The 22,140-nt window shown below is 37.2% G+C and overlaps 1 protein-coding gene across 2 annotated transcripts in view; it reads left to right on the plus strand.

The window, feature by feature from the left end:
• The window catches only part of edil3a (EGF-like repeats and discoidin I-like domains 3a), a 104,149-nt gene that overhangs the window by 13,055 nt on the left and 68,954 nt on the right, over positions 1-22,140 (plus strand). Inside the window, exon 2 of one of the 2 annotated variants that reach the window (XM_017427913.2) lies at positions 13,943-13,972. The exons of the other annotated variant lie outside the window; for it this stretch is intronic. Within the exon in view, the coding sequence (XP_017283402.1) occupies positions 13,943-13,972 (30 nt within the window). The remainder of the gene's footprint in view (positions 1-13,942; positions 13,973-22,140) is intronic. 2 annotated transcript variants of the gene reach the window in all.

Here is a 22,140-nt window from a genome sequence, read left to right on the forward strand (position 1 = left end):
CTAGAAAGATCTCCTGGCTCACAAGCAAACTAGGGCATCTGTAATGAGTGTGAAGAGAGATAAGGGGATGGGGGGCAGAAAGACAGAGAGGTGGTTTGAAACTCTGCGTTTAGCCATGAGCAGTAACATTTGCTGGCCGATGAATGCTGGGGGAAAGAGGTGTCAATCATACTGTAGCCTCCACTCAGCAGACACGATTGAACACTTTTGGTAATTATGACTCCCCATATAGCTTAAGGGTGTCTAAACCCAGAAACTCTGGCTTGGATTTAAAAGGACATGCAATGTGGGGGAAATATTATTCATTGTAGAACACCAGAAAGAGCTTATCAGTTCAGTAGCAGAAAGCGCAACCAGAATTACTTAACTAAACAAGTAAAAAAATAATAATAATACACAGCTGGATGTAAATGCTGCATATATGCTGTTTTTATCCTGTTGAATACTTGCTTGCCAACAATGCTAAAAAATAAAACTGTTAGACGTACTTAATCTAGCAATTTGAACCATTTAAAATTAAGTGCCACATTTCCGAGTGACCTGCAGTGGCATGGCAGCCTATGTTGCAATCTCAGTGAAATATTTATGAGGCCATTTGCTGGCTCTTAATTAGCGAGAACCTGAAATAGAATGCTTAGAAATGATATTAATTATCACAATCCATCAAGGGGTGTTGTTATGTTCCCATGCCAGAAACTGTGTTGTTCATTTGTTTAGCCTTTTTATATTTAATCATTAGGCCACATTTATAGATGTAAAAGAGAAATATCCAAGATGGAACCTGAAAACGTCTTTACTTTTAAGTTTCTCATGTAGTTTTCTGTCTTAGTATGGTATGTATTTCATCTTCTTTGGCTAGTTGACTGTGCAAGAGTCATATTTGTCACTCAGTTAATTGTCAATTCAGCCAGACTTTTAAAGCTTCCTTCTCTTGGAGAACAATAACGTGTAATAATCATCATTAATTACACTTCACTCTTGGCCTAAAGGGGTAGTAAACATTGTGTTGTTCATTTGCTACAAGATGAATTGCTTCAACTGCAGTATGTGTTTGCAATATACAATAAGCAAATTGTGGTCAGTGGTTATGTACCTAACAGTTCAAGTCAGTGTTGTGGTCAGAGATTCAAACAGTAGGGTGTACATGTATATGCTGCATTTAAAATGGAGTTACTTCAGTAAATTTAGTTAGATATGTTGTTTGGGCCACATGAGCTTCACCCATTTTTAACAGCATAATCAAATAAGTATGCATGGTAGGTGCATGATGCAGAAAGTGACAAATTTACCCTGTATCATTTTGAAGTGCTACTTTTAAAAATAGCTACCTTTTTTACAATGATTTATGAGAAAATATCATTTTTATTCTCATTTTTGTGCAAATGTGTCTCCTGAAAATTTTCCTATGCGAAATGTCATTGTAGTTTTGGAGGGGGTGTACATTCTCTTTCTTTAGTGACTTCACGGTTCTTACACTTACACAGGTTATGCTTTCACCTCTAAAAAGCTTGAGTCCCAAGTTGCTGGAAATCTTGTGAACCCTGCATGCCCTAGGCTGAGTGCATTATCCCTGCCCCTTGCCCGTGATGAGGAGAAGTATCGATCGAATACTGAGACAAAAGCCCTCTGTGTACCTTTGCAGGGCTCAGAGTTGGCTGAGGCAGGATGCAGAGTAATGAGAGCAGTAGAGGGCAGAACGAGGGACCGTCTTATACCTAACAAGGATTCAGACCTTCACACTAAAGAAAAGAAAGATGCTAGCAAGACCTTTTTAACCCCTTTCCTCAAGCTATGCTGTTCTTTCTTACTTTGAGCATAGTTAGGTCTTAACCACACTGTGCTCTTTGGCCTTTCATGAACTTGTCTAGATTTTAGGGCTCCTGTGGGAATCTAGGCCCAGACCATCTGGAAATTAAATTGGGTTTGAGCCAATCGTAAAATTAGAATTACAGTGCAAGTGTCCTTAAACAATTAAAAGCATTTCTCAGAGAAGATCACTTAATCATGAGGTATAGCTTAACCTCTGGTTGTGAGGAGAGTCCTCCTGCCTCCTTCCCTGGAGGCTTTTGTGACAGTAGAAGTTGTTGTTTGAGACGAACTCCAAAGAGAGAGTTTGATATGTGAAGGCCTTTTGAAGTGGTAATAACATTTATTGAAGACTCAAAGATGTCAGTGACCAGAGCTCAACCACAACATACTAATCATGAAACTCGAAAACTATATGTTTTGGTTGTGGTTGAGGTTAAATTATATAGAAAGCAACTGTAATAGAGAGGTGTTTATTTTCACGCCCAACAAACAGTGAATAAGATAAAAGGGAGAGCTTCTGTTTTGGCATATGTATTCCAAAGTTGTCATGCCAGTTTTCACCAGGGTGGCAGCATAAATGAAACTCTACCCATAAAGAAAACTTGTGCTGTTTCTTTCCAGAGGGAGAAGCAATTTCCTGAGGTTATATCAAAATATTCATAGCATGCTTTGATCAAAATCTTATACAGATACAAAACATTATCTACCCTTTCAACCACAACTTATAGCTCTTTTCATTTCAGGACATTAAAGGCAGTGTTTTTTCCAAGTCAATGAAAGACCTCTTTCCTTGTCTTGGAAGAATAATCTCCAAATTATTCATGCTAAATAAATTAAAGATAATAATAACAACCAAGAATCCATCCAAACCTTAATTTCTTTCTCATTTACTACTTAAAATAGGTGTGCAATACAATTCAATATAAAGAAATTTAGCTGTTAGCAACAAGCAAGAGTGAAATAAATTCAACTTTCCACAAGTTGAGACAGCCAAATGTAATTTCTAAAGAACAAAATAAGGGTTTCTATTACCTTTAGTAATATTGTTTCAACATGCAATTACCAAGAGGATAAGGAGAAATTGTTCAGAAGTGTGGAAGATGTAAGTTTACATTCACTAAGTTACAATAAAAAGCAAACACTGTCATTGTCAATTTAAAGCAGCTTGAATTTACGTTAAACACGTGTCATGCCAAATGCTCAGAGGTGATATGACATCTGTGGTTCCTTTGTAAGAACAACACAACAAGCACTGTCATAACTTCAAAACAATATTCTTCATTTGTTGTTGAACCAAGTAACAGATTATATGGTATGTCAAATACGCAGCTAATATAATAACATTTTCAATTTTGGACTCTCTAGTTGCCTTGTCTGGGTTAATGTGGATCAGACTGATCTACTGTGTACAGGACAACAAAAGACATTAACTGGTGTACTGAGACTGCTTTACCTAACATCCCCACAGTATTGTTACTAATCAACTATTGAGACAGTATATTTATTGTAAACTATTGTTAAAATCAGTTTTAATTATCTAAATTCACTGGGTTTAGTGGGTTTTTAACAGACTACACTTTCCAATCAGCTGAATGAACAAAGTACATATGGTTTTTCACTTTCAAACGACCTTGAGTTAATGATGTACACCTTCCCTCTAAACTAAGACATCTGAAAAGCTTTCTGTACTGGTCAGCATGCTCTCTGTCTCCAGTACTCATCACTTTGTTGTCCTCCTTTCAGATTTCACATGCTGTCACCTCTCTGGTGCTCAGATTCATTGCTTGGCCTGGATATTCAGCACTGCAGCCACAAATGTTTTTTTGAATAGCCCTGGATTTCAAATCTGTTTTAATCACCCAGGAATAATAATGATAATAATAGAAAATATTATCTTTTTTTGTATTTTCTCCACAAGTCATTTATGCTTAGAAAGAACATGTATATTATGTTCATCACAACAGAATGAAAGCAGCCTGGTAATTGTTATAGGCTGGTAGATGTAATTTCCTCAAAAATATTAAAAGTAGTTTTCTTTTTTTCTTTTGTATTTTTTTCTTTTTTCTGAAGGTAAATGTGCAGATGAGGTTGCAGGATATTTTTTAAAAATGTTATTACAGCATCAGGGAGCCGCTGTTTTTTTCTGTTCCAGATTGATAAAGAAAATGGAAGGTGAAGTTGTAGTCCGTCTGATTCCAGTCATTCACAGTGTGTGGGATGACATTTGGTGTTGTAAAAAGTCCAATAGCTGAGTCCTGATGGCAGGAATTTTGTATTACTTGGCACAAAATACGACTATTGTCCCTTTGTATGATCTGTCCTGGGCAGTCAGAGCCTATATGACGTGTGCGTGGGTGCTCCTCAGACCCCACTGAGCCACTGAAATGCCTGTATGCTCCACATGCCAAACAACTGGATAATACAACCAGCTAATGCTGCCCAATGTGTCTATGAGGCATCCTCTGTGACTACTGACCTTCACTCACTGTTTGAACTGATTTTCTGATGCTTTGGCAACTACCTGATAACACTATTGCTCCTCTTGTGATGCCACCACTTATGTTCTCTGGTGCTTGTTCTAGAGGTTCCAGCTCCTTGAAAACTGAATCATTTACATACACATCACTGTTCTGCATGCGTACCAAGTTATGTCCAAATCAGAGCGTTTCTTCTGGCTGCTTCACAATATTTTTTGTTAAGCAAGTGTATTTTATGGTGCAACAGATACAGTGTTCAATTTATTTAACTTCTTGCTGACTTAAGCTGTTCTCTTATTTGTGTTAACTCCCCAATCTTTCTAGATCTAAAAAAAACTCACCTAGTTTAACCTTTTAACTCTAGATTTATTTATCCTCATGGTTTTTGAACAGTATATTGTGCATTTGTTTGGATTACCTAAACAATACTTTGTCTTTCTAGTCTTCTAGAGGCACTTAGCATTTTCAGCCCTAACTAAACATCTTTTTTTCCTCCTTTCATGTCCCCCATCCTGAGGCCAAAGCAGGTTTATTCCCTCTAGCTATTACATCTAATTAGGTGGAGTGAGGCTTTCCCCCTCCCTCCTTCCTATAACAACAACATGGAATACAGTGAAGTGATTCAGGGCTTTCTCCTTTTTGATGTGAACAAATTACACTTCATACACACTTGGCAACAAAACAAAGATCCAGTTCGCTCTTTCAAGTTAGAATTCTGTGTCATTTGGTGAACAATAGGATACTGAGTGGCAGAAAAGATCACTTGACGTGAATCAGTGCTTTGATTTTTAACGCAGCTACTTATACAGTTACAAATACAAGCATGGATTTGAATATCAGCAGTATAAGCACATGATGCTCTATATAGCACAAGGCTTCCTTTGTATTCCCATGAACAGAATGAACTGTTTTGAAAGTATGGATGTCTGTCATGCTGACTTACTGTGATGAAAAGTTTGTCTTCTGCAGGTCATCCAAGAGTCAAGTTGTTACCTTTCTTCAGAGGCCCTTCAGATAAATATAAAGCAGTACCCCATACTGAAACAATATTCATAAAGATCTTTTAACACCTCTTTTTTCAAACTGGATTGCAATTAAATTCTGAACATTTTAAGTTAATCCCCTTCTTCTTTTTTTCATTTTAAATCATGAAACAAAACCTAAACCTAAACTCTGTAAAAGTACTTTTAATGCATTGAAAGCATAGTTTTGGTTAAGCATTTTATCCCTTTTTGTCTCATAATGCAAATGAAAAGTCTATGAGAGTGCTAAATCCTTTAAAACAAATTGTAGTGGGTGTAAGTGCATCCAAGGCTCAGGGCAGCAGCTTCACTTCCTGTAAATGGTAAATCTGAGACATTTCTGAAGTATTTCCTATTTTGTTTTGTTCGTTATATTTTAAAAAAGATAAAACTATTGTAATTCTCTCTATGTCTTTGTAACCTATAGAGTTTCTTTAAAAAAAATATTATTATTATTATATTTCTTTTATGAGACACTAGAGATAACCTTTGAAGCTCCATGCCCAGTAATTGAAGTAAACACTAGTGTGTGATACCAAAAGGGTGGAAATTACCATAATATTTCTGGGAACAGATTGCGCTGCATAATAGACTCCATGTGTTTTAGCACTCAGGGAGCTTATTTGCTTTTGTTTATTAGTATTACACACTTCGGCTGAGTTTGACCTGCAAAAGACAAGGCTGAAAGCACCATTACTCTTTGGTGAGACCAGCTTCTTTAAGATGTTTTCCTGTCAAGGATTTCATTACTTGGCTTGCTCTGCTAGGACCTGCCATTTCCTCCTGAGTTTCAGTCTTCTTTGTTCTTTATTTTCAGATATCTTTTTGGTCTAAAACTTCTACCTAACCTCCTATTGTTATATATGTTTTTATTTGTATTTGCTGCAATGTAAACTGAAACTGAAAAAGCTAACTTGTTATTTGGCCACAAATAATGTGTCTGATATGTACTGTCTTTGTTGTTGCAAATTGCTATAGTACTGTGCCAAATTTCTCATTTTTTTGGTCCATTCAGTGATTCAGGTTTTTATGTAAGCTTTTAAACCAGTCTGGGTCTTCAGGTTTTCTGTGATTCATAATTAATCAAACGTTTCCTTGAACACTTCTTTACTCATTTTCAGTTAGGTACTTGTACTTGACCATTTTGTGCAGAGTGATTTTTTTGTTTAATCACTTAACTTTTGCCTAGAAATTTTCCAGACACAAAAAGCCTCCTAATCTCAAGGGGTGACCTATTGGTGTATTGACACATAACACACAGCTTATCAAAAAGTTATTTTTAAATGATCTTTTGCAGCCTGCAGACAAAACATTGGTCCATCTTTTCATGATAAGTTATACCAAAAAACAAACAAAAACATTTCTTAGAAAATGATCTTGTGTGAAGCCATACTCGTACAAAAAGAAAAAAAAAAAAAACTTTCAAAGATCTATAAAAAGACTGGCGAACTGCTGCTCAAGATAACTTTAATGGATTACATCAACTTCTGTCTCTTGGGAAGCCAAAAATATAAAGAATGTTTACGTTGGTCACAAATTTTACATGGTATTGTTAGAGATATGAAGGTATCTAGAGTAGGAAACATCTTTATGCTTAAAGGAAAGTCTTGCACTGTTTTTATACCAGACTTTTTGCAAAGGCTCACCAACAGCAGTGAACTGTTATCCAGTTAAGAATTTTGTTATTTAATGACTTGAAATAACAAGTTAATATTAAATAAATGTTTGTTTGATGGATCACCATGTGGTTCTCTTTCTTAGGATTCTTTGAAATAAACGAATTTGCACACAACAATGATAACTATTACATCTTACTGACATTTGTTGATAATTTTATATTTCTAAACTTCACATTACTTGTTTAGGCATTCAGTACTGACCAAACTATAAGTGAGAACCTTTTTTTTCCACAGACACTTGAAAGGAGACTTTTAAAAAACATATTGCTTTCATGTTGAAAGCACAGTATGAATCAGGCTGCGGATATGTCTGCACTTTGTATTGACCATATTATCAAACCCTTCGCTGCTGACAGTCTGATCCACTGGGGTTTTTATTCTTCAGTTTTTTGGTTATGCTTGAAATAGCAATTTGATGTTTTGTTTGCCCCTCTACCTTCTACTCCACCCCCTTCCTAAAGCTCCATAGATGGCAAAGAGCCAATTGGTGACACAGAGAAAAATAGAAAATAAAAGAAAACAGTGTTTAAACTGTTTTAGATTATTTCTTTTTTAGATTTTGCCATACATGCATGTACAACAAATATTTTCTCTTAAACCACAAACTGTTGATCTGAGCATAGATTAAAATAATTGCATATTAAAACATTCTGAATGCTGCATATAATTTCCACTATTTGCAAAGATAGTTTGCAAATAAAGTAGGGATAAGTCTCCCTAGTTTAGTCAGACAAATCTGCAAAGTGAAATCAACCACTTTCAATAAACACTGACTAAAAATGGTTAAACACCAGTAAATATTATTGTTTAATGCAAGAGTTTTGCTATTTGTAATGTGAAACATTGATAAAATACTAGAATTTGGAAACATGTCTTGTTTTTACATAGTATATATTTATATACATTACTGTTCTCAAAGGACATGTACAGAACGTGTTATTGAAGTATTCTTATATCAAGCCCATAGTAAACAATATTAGATTCATGTCTCTTTACTGATGTAAGCCTAAATTGGTAGGTTAAAAAGTGTATTGATGTAGATTTCACTGTGTTTAATCTCCTAAAGCTAGATGACAGAGAGCCACTTGTTAATTTACCCTGCCCTCCTGATCCTCTGACAAAAAAGCAATATTAGAATAGATGGGCTGTTTACTTACAAAAAATAAAGATGTTTACCATTCCATTAGACCTAAAGGGATATTCTTCTGCCCCTCCTTGTCATTAGTTGGAGGACAGTTAATGATAAGGAAGTGCCTCAACAATGCCTTCTTAATTATTGTTGGTACTGTGTTTGTGAGTCATTTTACAGCTAGCCACCCACTCCAGCACAAGATGATTTAATGTTAATAAGCACGGCTGTGATGGAACAAACACTTTAAAGGGCGACGGTATGTGGGAGAAAGACGGGCAATGAGCATCTGTTCAGGGCTGGTGAGGAATTGTGTGCGCATCTGTGTGCATGTGTGTGCATGTGTGAAAAAAGTATGAGAAAAGTGATATCTGGAGTGCTAATTTAAAACTTGCACACAGACTGCACTGTCTGCCACAATACAACTGACTTAAACCTTAACTCATTTAGACATTCTTATCCCTAACCGGATGTTTCCTATTCATGTTATTGTTGCTTTTATTTGGTCTTTTGCTGTAAAAAATATCAATTTTGCTTTAACTGTGTTACTTATAAATCATCACAATAAAACTAGTCTTTTATAACAATTTATGACTTTCCCTCTTTGTTGCTTTTTGACAAGTTGATTGTGGTCATTAATTCTGCTCATTTATGGCTGAAACCACATGGAACATTTTAAGCAGCGAGTGTCTCACTGAATAATACAGAGGTCGGGGGCAAATAAAACGGCTTTGTGCTGTAATTTCATGTTTTTAACCGTTGCATTCTGAATAAAACAGTCTGTCTCATATTTGCTGCCACATACTGTGAAGTTACACAAAACATACTAACATTAGTCTTACTGCCAGAGACTCGGTTTGTCAGTAAGTGTCTGGGCTGCCAGTAGAAGCAGTGACAGCCGACTGTCATTCTTGATGCTACCCAGCTAAATGGGAATATTCTTCATTACCTGTATTGTTTTTGACTTGAATGACAATAAAGGTTGGAGTGACAAGGTTTTTCAAGCTTTATATGCAGAGGGACTTTGGTCCTTTGTTTAAATGATATTGGTGTCTACCTACCTGTAAAATCCTAATTAATATGTTGCAAAAGTGCAAAGAATCCAACTGCTGCCGTACAAAGCTGGTCACATTATAAGCTCACATGGCAATCCGCTGCTGTCTTGGACCATTTGACAAGAGATGGATAAGAAATGAAGAAGTTATGCAAATGTGAGCTGCAGCTGCTCAGGCAGTATAACTTACTAAATTGTCCAAAACCTCGCTGAATAAGTAAATAAGAGACATTAAGCTTGATTCTCCTCAGAGGCTGTTGATGAAGGCAAAGAAGAAAAGGAAATTAAGATGCATTGTTTTCATAATTACAGTAACTGCAGTAACTGTACTGACCTCATAGCTAAATGTAGGCACATCAAAACCGTAATGGGGTTACACTGTTAATGATAATGGTGAGGAAACAACACTGAAAAGTCGAGTAAACAATTCAGTGGCCTCACTGAAAATAATCAACATGGTAACTTCATCACATTAAACCATAATGGATGGACATTATATCGTAAATATCTTTTCTTTTTAGTAAAGGCTGACAAATCCACAAATAGTCTATAAAACCATTAGAAACCTAGTTAGTTTTTTTTGTTTCAGTTAAACTAATTGATTAATTGTTTTACCATAATGGCCCGTGTGCCACATTCAGTACTGTTTTGTTGATTAAATAATGAGATGATTTGCATTATGGCTTTTCCATTTTATTTGCTCTGTCTCAGCTTGTGATGACTTGTTTTGGTCTGATAGGATGAGTGCATTTAACCCTTTCACTGACTTCAAGTGATTTTTAATTTTTTTACCTTATGCACTTATGACATATTTGGGGTTATGGTAGTTCAGTGGTTAGTGCCGCAGTCTCGTAACTCTGAGGCTGTATGTTTGAGCCCAGGTTTCATCAAAAAGGGCACCCTGTGTAAAACAATCAACAAACTGGCCATGCGAGTTCACTCACTGTGGCAACCCCTAGACGAGAGCAGCTGAAAATTAAAACAACATACAATTATTTACCTTTAGCTCTCCTTCATTGGAGATGCATTACCAACGTCTTAGCCTTGCACTCAATCTTACAAAAAATGGCAAAAACTTAGTGACTAAATTAAAATTGCTTTGAACGAGGAATAGAATGTTTACACGCTCACGTTTCCCTATAACGTCACATTTCCCTATAACGTCACATTTCCCTATAACGTTACATACACACACATTCGTGTGTGTGTATGTCGGGAAGTCATGTTTCTTTTGGTTTTGATACCTTTCCGTCCTTTGCACTCACTCCTCTATCTTCACTGAACACCTTGAGGTCATATCAGCCCTGTACTGGACAGGCTGGCTGCTTCCTATTTAGATTATGGATGGTTATTACTGCCTCCTGGCTGTCAGTCAGATTAAACCAATACGTCTCCGGAAGCGGGCTTATCAGGCTATAGAGAGGACCTTCTCCTGGGAAAGAGGAGGGGCCATTTAAATGAGTCATCTCCAGATCCCTCCTTTCTTTACAAATTTATTTGCCCAGTCTGAACATATATCAATGTTTCAAATGTTTCTTGTACAAAGCAGGACCATGTCGTCCCTGTCAACCCATCACCTCCATGCTCACCACCTCTCAGTCTACAAGTTTAATATGTTCTTAGGTCTAGAACAACAATGACATTGTCTTGTGTTGTTGACAGCTGAGGATATTTACCTGTAGAAAAGTGAAATAAAATATGAACAGATTTTGCTTTTACTCATACCCAGAGTTTGCTCCTGGTTACTCACCGCCTTGCTGAACTGATTGGTTGAAGTTGTACTGTTAGAGCGAGAGATGGTTGAGTTGTCAAGTCGCCTGCTTAATGAGTTTTATTTGTAATTTTTTTGAAGTGCCTACCCATTCTACGGTGGAACTCCCAAATGGTTCTGTGCAGCACACCATCTGGTGTGCAATTAATACAATTTCACTGGCAAGTAAAAATTTCCAGGACTTATTAAGATTTACAGGATTTAAGTCAGTTTTAAACAAAACATAACTGGTGTTACAGTGGCGCCCAATCGTGGTCCTGGAGGGCCACTATCCTGCATGTTTTAGTTGTTTCCCTGTTCTTTAGCAGGTCTTCAAGTTCTGCAGAAGCCTGTTAATCACTCATTCATTCACATCAGGGGTGTCAGAGCAGTGAAACATCTAAAAAATGCCATGTGGTGGCCCTCGAAGACCAGGATTGGGCAACATTGTGTTAGCATATAAAAAGTAAGTGCAAAGTATTTTCTGATTTTCTGATCACCCTGGACAGGTTGCAAGTCCATCACAGGGACACAAACAAGACAAACAACCATTCACGCTCTAACTCACACCTAGGCACAATTTTATAGTTACCAGTTAACATAACATGCATGATTTTGGTCTGTGAGAGGAGACCAGAGTACCCAGAGTAAACACGTGCACACCGGAAGAACATGCAAACTCCACCCAGAACTCCTTTCCAGGCCGGAAAGCAATCCTGTAACCTTCTTGCTGGGATGCGACAGCTCTAACCACTGTGCTGCTGTGCCACCCTAACAATGATAATAATTAGTTACAATAGGTAATAATGATAATTAATAATATACAGTCAAATTCTATAGTCAATGCACTTGTACAAGAAACCCAACTTCACTAAATCATCCATTCATTAAAATTATTTTATATTTTTACATTCTCTTTGTCCTGTTTAGGGACCTAGTAGGGCTGGAGTTTATCCCAGCGTTCAGTAGGTGAGAGACTGGAGACCTTCTTATTTGTGGCGCCACAGTGCCAACAGCTAGAGCTCATAACTAAGTTTGATTTATACAAAAATAATAATAATAATAATAATAAATATAAACCTTAGATTAGATTATGCACACTTTCAGGTGTGGAAACACCCCAGAATGGTTTTGCTTTGATGATCTTTTCAGATATCACAAATTTGCTTTTAAAACATTTCTATATGTATTGAAATGACACTTTTGTCTAACAGAAGATAACTAGAGCTGCTTTTGTCCGCAAGAGATGGGCTTTGTGATTCAGCTTACACTGGGTGTTTTCACTCATCTGTGTTGAACACCAGCCAAGTGTTTTGTTCACCAAGTTTTTTTATACACTCTTATGATTCACCACTTCAACACTTGGATAGAAAAACAAAAAACACCTTCATTTTCTGCTTCCCTATCTTGTCGGCATGTGTATTTATGTGTGGGTGTGAATAGATGTCTGCACTCTGAGGCATATGTTGTTGTTTTTTTTTTCCTTGTTTTTTTTCTTCTTCTTCTTTTACTTGCTTTCCATTTGCTTGTTTGTAATTATGTGTGCATACAGTCCCCGTCTAGGAACATTCAAGTTTGTGCCTTGACCCTTATGGTAAGAGAGGAGAAGAAAGGCAGAAAGCAACCACACCAAGCGAAGCGTAGAATGTGCTGGGGATTACAGTGGCCCGTGTGCATTGGAAAACACAAAAGGGAGCCTCTACTGCCAGACAGATGAGAGGCTGACAAAGTGCTTGGCTTCTGCTCTGTGTGACTTTGGGTAACGCTTTGTCTAGCTGTCAAAACTGTGTGAAAGGCTGCAGGTCAATCTTTAATTCTCTCTGTTTATTGCAGTTGTGTCAAAGTGACTCATTTTCCCTGTAGTTTGAAAACTCTACTGTATACGCTGAAGTCAATTGTTCCACGGATGTCCAAACCTTATTTAAACAGTAAGCCAATATTTATTGTAGCTATTGAATTGCTAATTTAAGAGATACAATAAATGCAGACCCCTGTACAATATGAAATAATTAATCAACACTGGTTAGTTTGCAAAAAGAAAATAATACCTTGTGCATCTTTCTTTTATTATAAAAATTACAGTCATAATCTCAAAGGATAGAATTAGATGCATTTAAACTGCAAAAAATTTGTAACTACCTCGCTGTCTGGTTTATGATCTATGTGTTCTTAATATATGTTAATGTCTAATTGGAATTCAATTTAATTAAGCAAGCACTGGTAAGCAATGGCATTAGCTGTATTAGGAAACAAAAGACATGCATATTTAATTTGTTCTGCAGAGCGGCAAATCCAGAACATTCGGGTCTCGTTTGTGTGTGTTCATCTATTGTTCCATCCATCCATCCATCCATCCATCCATCCATCCATCCATCCATCCATCCATCCATCCATCCATCCATCCATCCATCCATCCATCCATCCATCCATCCACATAGCAGCACATTTCAGGTCATCCCTTCCCTCTGAATTTATTGCCCTTGGTCTACTGCCTCTGTAGCTGCGTGCAGCTTTCAGGCACTTTTTTGGAGCAATTTTATGAGTAATGATGGAGATCGAGCATGGCACTAATGATGGCAGACAGGCCAAATCTCAGCCATGTAGCTGGACTGGGGATTGGGAGCTGGAGCTAGAGCAAGCAAATATGTATGGCACGGGGGCTAATCCTGCAGTGGTTCAGAATGATGAGCACATATTAGTCAAAGCCAGGTGACCAGGACGGAGTGCCTAAATAGAGGACGGGCTCTGACACAGTGCCAGGCTATGTTTTTGTGGCAGCAGTGTAGCATTTCTTTTGGCAGGATGCTGGGACCTACAGATAGCAGGTGCATCTGGCTTTAGGTACTTTAATGCTCCGGTGAATTACATGTCAAATGCACATATGGGAGTGCAGTGTGGTTAATAGTGTGGTTGATTCAGCAGTGTTAAATACATCTGCGGTCCTGAATACTGTGACATAGTTAGGATAAAGCTAATGCATTTTTTCCCCTCCTCCCTTTCTTTTTCTTCTTTGTGTTCACAGGAGCAGATGGTGGGGAACCAACTTCTGCAGGTAGGAAAACATTATGCTTGGTAACACGCTCCCCTCTTTCATTTGTGTGTGTGTGTGTGTGTAAGTCGTACCCCTTCAACAATCTGCTGGGTCAGTCAAACACCTTATTGTATCATTTTGTAATTCACTTCATAAGGCTACGCTGTTTAAAGTTCCTCTAATGGCACAGATCAGGTAAATGTCTCATCTTTCTCTAGCCCAGAGTTTTAAGATTCAAAAGCACACAGTTCATTTTGGTCCAGTGATTTCTTTTTGCTTTATTGTATTTCACTGCAGGTAAAATACTCTGAATACCTGAGCATTTAGCATCATTTCTAGGACAGGTTGTTAATTTTTTTTCCTTGTGTATTAGTTAGTTCTAACTTTATAATCCATTAACATAAGAGCAGCACTGAGCAATTTCAGCGTCTTTATTCTAGAGGTAATGCCTTGTGTCCATAAATGCATGTCATTACCATTAGTTTGAATGTACAGAGAATCCACTCAGGAGGAGAACCTCAAGCTTGTTTTGGGCTTGCAAAGTTAAAGTACAGACATCATAAAAATCATGCATTTTAAAACTATATTTTATATTCTCCATAACTGCCACCAATAATTAACATAACAAAGATAGAATGATGGTTTTGTTACTAAAACAGTACCCAAGAGAACAGCAGTAAACAAGAAACTTATTTATCTTCATTAGTAATGTAATTAAAAGGACCACAGCTGAATACAAACCCAGGAATTCCAAGTGTGTCTTCAGCATTGGTATTGTCTCTATCTTTCATTACTTTTCATTTATTTGGGTTTATTTAAGGTCAAATAGGTTAAAATTAGGGTTTTCTTTATTCACCGTAATACCACGGGAATCAAAGTAGCCTGATCTTGCTTTGCAGAGATTTGTGTATCCTCAGATTAAAACTACTAAAAGAATGCCATGCTACACATAAACAAGCTTTTTTAATTAAAGTAAATATGGAAAAGCCTGATTAATCACAGTGAATGTTAATTAAAATGTCACATTTAAGCAGGAAAGGTTTTATGTCTTATTTGTCACCAAAGTCAAGATTTTTTCAATTTTGCCCACAAAATTCTTACATATAACATATGAATATTACCTTACAGCTGCATCTTAAGTAATCAACAAGGCTAGTTATTAAATTTGCTTCATGTTCATTTGCTAAAAAAGTAAAATTGATGAATCTTTAATCTTTTGCTGTTATTCATAATGCATAACATTTATTTTTAAATTTAATTATTCAATGTTCCTTTTTTGAGAGTTAATATGCTCTAGCAAGCTCACAATGCAAAAAAACAAAAAACACATTAGTACCAAAAAATATGAAATATTCTTTCTGTGTTTTATGTTTCCTTTCTTGTGAGCTGCAGAAATTTCAGATGAGAATGAGAAAATGACAATCTGCTCAAGAAAATCTTATTAGATTTGAAAATGACCAGAATTAGGTGGAACTTGTAGCCACTGACCTGGAACTAGACTGGTTAGAGAAAATGGGACAGATTGATGTGAGAGGCCAAATTACTTGTGACGGTTTTGAAGTATTTAGCATATGAGATGCTCTTCCACAACCTTCATCACTGTAATCTGCATAATCTGAAGCTTAGTCTGCACTCGTATGAAAAGGGGCTATTATTTAGGATGTTTGACTTGTATTTATTTGGAGCATGAAAATTTGATTGTGCTGATTCTTTGAACTTTGGGCTACATGTTAAAACTGGTCATTTTAGATGGAAAAAATGGCTTAGTGTGCCAAATTGAATGTGAATTTTGTCCTCTCAGTCTGAGTGGAATAATATGAATGGATATTTGTCCATAATTTATCTAAAAAACAAGGATATTTTTCTGTGCATCTAGGGCAATCTGTTTTTATTCTGAAATATGGGAAATTCTTTTTTACAATGAAAATACAAGAGATACTATGATGGATAGGCAACCTAGGGGTAAACCTTGGACAGGTTGCCCTGGATTTCTTTTGCTATATACAGTTTGTCATACCTCACAAAGATTGCAATCGAAATTGGACTCTTTTTTTGAGGAGACCCCTGGGAGCCAGGGTACAGCTTTGACATTTCCATGGCATTTTGTCTCTGCTGAAAAATTCTTTATTTCTGCATTTCTGTAGATCCACTTAGACTGCTGCTGATCTCCTGTGTGACCTCTCCTTTTGGATATTTATTTGACACATTTCGAACTATTTTATTTCTGCCTGATTCCTACCTCTAACCATATTTGTCGGACACAGTCAAACACTAATGGCAGATTTGGAAGTGCACATGAGAATACATGAGCGTACAAGGCCGAGAACTCACTTAAAAGCTTGATCGTAGAATGATTCATGCTGAGAGCCTTCGTGTAATATTGGTTGTGCAGTGCCAGCTTTCATCAGTGGAGGTGCGGGATGGGTGCAATCACCATAAACCCATGAACCAGTGAAGCCGTCATAGAAAAGAGGTTGGGTTAAAATAGATTTGACACAATTAGGCCATGTTAGACTTCTCTGTGATGTGGCTGGATGCACATTTAGAGCTGAGGAGTTTAAATGCAAATCTCACACTGTTGAAGCAGGTAAAATTTGTGTGTATGTGCTTTTTAAAAAGATTTTATTAAAGATTGTCATGGTGTTTGATAGGCTGGCTTCTCACCAAAATTCAATCCAGAGCTGACAGTTTCATTTTGGGCTGTTTTCACTGAGCGCTTTCTTATATCTGTCAGGTATCAGCTGAATCTTGTTGAAACAAATTTTTTTTTTTCAATAAAGTGGTAAAGTAGAGCTGTAAAAATGATCAAGACTTGTTTGCAGATGTTTTGGGAAATGCGTAGCTGGCCCTACAACCTGAGCCAATTCCCTAGCACCAACAGAAATCTGTAATAAGACACAGCAAACAAAATGTTGTTCACCTTTTTTTGAGAAGTGTTTCCTGCTTTCTGTTTTATGAGAGCATGGCTCACAAAAGCCTGTGTGAGTTTCATTTGCCCTTTACCCAAATAAAATCAGTATTCCTCATACATTTGCGTTAACTAAATGTTTGGAACAGCTTTCCGCTAAGATGTAAGAATGCATATGTGGCCTTAACCCTGAAAATGTCAAGTCCCTGTGATTGATCTCCTAGGAAACAGATGATGCTGTCCCATGTTTACTCACTGGTCAGGTTTTCACAGCTGATTGATTGGCCTCTGTTTTGCAGCCAGAGAAGAAATCACAGAGCCTGAGCTGGACATAACGCAGACTCGCATTAATCACAGAGTGTGCATTGGCTTGTACAGCAGAGCAGCAGTTGACATTCACACAAGAAAGCTGCTAATGGTTCCCCTGGACATGCATCTCACAGTCACACATCACACAACAAACAAGAAGGAAGAGAGCATCCACTGATGACACATCATGTCTTCTTCTTGTTTTCTCTGAAAAAGTTGGAGTTTCTCTCTCTCTCTCTCTTTTCTTTCAGAATGGCCGTTGTTGTTTTCTAAATCACAGCTTTTTTAAACTGTTATTTTGTGATTCTTAGTTTTTTAGCATGCACATCATTTTGAGCAGCTTTTCAGCCAGTGCATACTTAGGGTGGTCCATTTAGATCCAGCGTTGAATGTTGTATATTCCCACCTTGACCACTGCTGCTCAGGTCATTCCCATGTTAAAGCGACACCTATTATTGAAGCGATAAACACTTTTCTCCTTGCATGTCTTCACTTCTGTCCACTCTTGGGCCAGTAGGAAGCAAACTCACTCACCTTTGCCCTCAGAGCAGCTTATTAAAATAAATTGGTCGCCCTGTTACAGTCTGTCTAATCACCTTGGAAACATGTTTTTTTATTGTGTTACATGAAAACAAGTTCGAGCTGCAAAGCCAAAGCTATAATATTAGTTCTGCCTTCAAAAATAACAATGACCAGCAAAAATAGTAGCAATAGCAGCTGCATTACATTATGAAGAGTGCTACGTTGAACCTTGTTCATAAAGTGGCTTTTTGCTCTCTGAACTTATTTCATGGACAAGTAACAAATAGACTTTTTCAATGTCTGTGGATATAAATGTTGCTTCAGAGGATGTTTTGTAGTCAGGTGTCCCTTTCTTTTTTATCACTTTAGAGATCTTTCATTTTTTTTCTGTCCTGATGTTTGACTGCTGATGTCTGATCTGAGCTCCATATATATATATATATATATTTATAAAAGTATTCCCTGCTAGTAAGAAAACAGTGTGTTTGTGTGTTGCATGTATGACTGGCACCAAATGCAGCCTCAGCCCAGCAGTCCATCAGGTTTTGACATTTTTTTGCAAGTGCCGTGTAAAGTTATGCAGTGTTTTTAGCAGACTGGGCTATTTTTGGTTGACAAATGAAATGCAGTTCTCAATTAAAATTAGATGCTTTCTTATGCTTTGGAGCTACAAGATTCACAACATTTGAACTCAGCAGCAGCTCTCACACAGAGGTGAAGATGAGTTGCATCTAAATCCACTGGAGTTTCATTTCATCTTTCCACATCTTTCACACGTTCACTGCAGCTTTTCTTCTCCGGCTTGTCTGTCTCATTCCATCTCCATTCCTCGTCCTTTTTTTTTTCCTTTTTCTTTTTTTGTGTGCTCTCTATTAAAGAGGCTGTCAGTTTAGCATGGTTCCAGTGTATATTGTAACACCAAAACCTTTCGCCTCTTTTTTTCCCGTGAGAACCGGGTCTTGAAAAAAGTTTTTATGTGTTTCTCTGTTCGGCTGATTAGCTGTTGCTCCCATTATTGCTGATCCTTTTTTTGAAATGACATGACTTCAATAGGATTACCTCCTTTCTAATTCCCATACAAAGGGCCCCTAATTCCCATAAGTTAAGAAAGCAATAAATTTGCCAGTGTTGTTTGTATTTATTTATTTATTTAATGTCTCTGCTGCACTCATTTTCCACCTACATTGTGCAGTGTCTGGATTGGGTTGAGGCTTCAATACTTGGCCAGATAATTTAGTTTATACAGTTCTGCAGCTTCACCTCTTCACATGACATGACCATGTTGGACTCGTGCCTATCGTTAATTTGTCATACTGACTTAAGAGAGAATGACACATATATTTAGCTTTAATAGCCTATCTGTGTATTTGGCTCTTTGCACCACCTCTGTTTGGAGAAAAGGAGTTTAATTCTGACCGGATTGACGAGGTAATGGGTAGTTCTAGAAGGGCACGACTCCAGCCTCAAAAACATCACGACTGTTCATGCGAATTCTATTTTATTTTAAACATTTACACTGCCATGCTACACAATTATTCCATCAGAAATATGACATCTGTGCTGGAAGTACCCCAGGCTAAAGCTTTAGTAAAGCTAACTGCACCTGTCACTTTTTGTGCTTGCATATAAGCATAAAATTCTATGTAAATTACCAAGAAATACAAAACTGACGGCACTATAAAGCTTTACGAAATAGCATTCACAAGAAGTGCTATGGAATATTTGAGATTGGTGTTGTTTTGAGATGGCAGCAATCCACTTCAGACTTTGCCCCACTCAAACTAGCCATTAGCCTGTCAAACTGGTCAGAATTCAACTTTATTTCTCCAAACTGATGTCAAGCAAACAACTATCAACAACAGGTAAAACATAATTTGTTCACAACCTTTCCATAAAACCCCACTTCAAAAGGTCTGAACTCTTGGTATAACACTCTTGAAGCCTTTAAACAAGAGAGAGACAAAGAGAGGGAGAGAAGCCCTTGTAACTTCTGGTGAATTTGACCCAAAGGCTGTGGGAGGGTTACCAACAGACTTCATACATTTTAGCAAATTATTCTGACTAATATAAGAAAAAGGATTATATGCTGGTAATAAGAAACTATGTTGTGGATACTGCCAGGATGTAAGTTTGTTTTACAGTACATTTGGTTGTAATGACCTTAAATTAAAAACATTAAAATCATTGGTTCCAAATATGTGGGAAAAAGTTGGCCATTCACTACCCTTAGGAAAAACAAAAAACAAAAAGAAAACCGTACTTACTACAGTAAACAAATTCAGTTATATTTTTTTGTGTATGTTTTCTTTAAGAGCATTGTATTTTTTTTCTCATTGACTATGTAATGTACTATGGGTTTCCTATTATTATCCAGGAAACAATAGTTTTGATAAATGGTGTGGCATATGCACCAGAAAAAAAAATGTTATGCTTAATCACCATGGGTTTGAATTTCCTTACAAATTAGAAATTCAGAGCTTTTTGTTTTCTGAGTTGTACTGACCCTCAGCCAGGTTTACTGTATAAACAGCCCTGATTTTCAGAAGGGACGTGGAACTGTTGTAATTGTAGTTGTTGAACGGCCTTGGTACACAGTGAGGTTATTGCACAACAATGTAATCAATGAAAAATATATTTACTGATACAATACTTTTCTGCATGTTGCATGTTTCAGAATAAAAAAAAACATCATTCAATGCATTTTTGAAACTTTTTGCAATAATCCACAACTGAAAAACAAAATAGCTTCTTTGTGTGTTGGGTTTATGTCAACACTGAAATATTTAATTTAAATAAGTAAATTTGGCACCTTTATTGATAGCCTTACAAATTTGTTTTTTTGCAAATGATCCTACATTCTTGGAAATTATTTTTCTTTAAAAGTTTCTCCACTAGCTCATGACAGAAATGCTGAATGAGTTTAGATGGACACGGTTTGATTGTTGGGCCATCCAGAGAGGCTCTACAGTATCTCGCACAACAATCTTAATCTAGCTGGCTCCAGAACTTTCAGTTTTCTGAAGCTACTTCGGTGTTATCTTGTCAGAGATCCTGAGCATTCTTAAAAAAAGTTTTTCTGTCAGCAGTTCTACATTTTTTGTATGACTTCCTTTTTAACTAAATGGTCCGCCAGGCTTTGTTTCTGAGAAGCATATTGCTGTTTGACTGTATAGCCAGTATTATAAAGATGATTTTCAGTGCCTGCTTTCCTCCACATATACACTTGGTTAGGAAATGTGTTCAAACAGTTCCATCTTGCTTCATTATGTATAAAAAAAAATTCTACATATTTTTGAGACTCATTCAGGTCCCTTCTGGCAATTTCATAGTACATTGTCATGTGCATTTTAGAAATGGTGTCTGTCTGGCTGCTCGACCATAAAAGCATGATTTGAGATACTGTAGCTGTGCTAATGGTTGTCCTCTTGTGAGTTTCTTTTTCCTCTACAAAGGATCTCTGAATTTTCTTTGTAGTGAATATTGGCTTGTAGGTTCCCATTTTGATGTTGCTTCTGAATGATTTCTCACTTTGGCTAATCAGCCAAATCATGAAACGCTGTTTTTTAGGGGTGTAAGGGCGCATGTATTTATACTAAACCGTCACGGTAAAGACTTCTTAAACAAATACATGGAAAAGACGATTAATATTTAGGTCACAACCAATCAATCACTTCTCTCCTTCTAAAGAAAAGCACTCCTTTTTATGTTGGTTTTTTAACCTGTTTTGCCAACTGACACATCTGAAAAACAGGAAATAAAACTATCCCCTGTAGGGTATTACTGTAAGGCCCTCTTCACATAAATGTGCTGTGTACGCTGAGGCCAGCCCAAAGCAGGGAGGGTGCACACAGGGTGCACCCAGGTTTATCACTGGTTGCTGGGAGATAGCTAGTTTTTCTCTAGCCGCAACATTTGTATGTCTGACGCTTCGTCAGAGAAAAGCCCTGGCATCACATTTATTGACGATGAGGAGAAAAAGAACAAGCAACAGTGTTTGTTCATAAAACCTTTGAAGTCTGGAGATTTTGGCTTATTTTGGCTGAGGCTCCAACAGCAGCTGCTTCCATGTTTATCCTACGCTGAGCAGAAAACAGTTCTGGAGTAGAGCTGCACCAAGACTCAAAAATAATAATAATAAAAAAATGTATTATTTGGTTACAGTGATTACAGCTTACAGCACATCTTGCCACCGAGCGGGCTGCCTATGGGCACTTTGACGCACACACAGAAATGTACGGGACTTTGTGTGCCACACATCTAATACATTTGTGTGTGAGGTGCCATCGTGCGCTCCACCCACAGACAGCCCGTTCAGAGACAAACTGCACCAACTGCTGCACACCACATACACAAAACTGAGTTTGGAAGTTATGAGTGCAACACTTTTTGGAGTATTTTCCTTACAAAAAAAAAGTTACCTGTCAGTTTTGGAGTTTATCAAACTTTTTAT

The sequence above is a fragment of the Kryptolebias marmoratus genome, linkage group LG1 (genome assembly GCF_001649575.2).
Source record: "Kryptolebias marmoratus isolate JLee-2015 linkage group LG1, ASM164957v2, whole genome shotgun sequence".
NCBI lineage: Eukaryota > Metazoa > Chordata > Actinopteri > Cyprinodontiformes > Rivulidae > Kryptolebias > Kryptolebias marmoratus.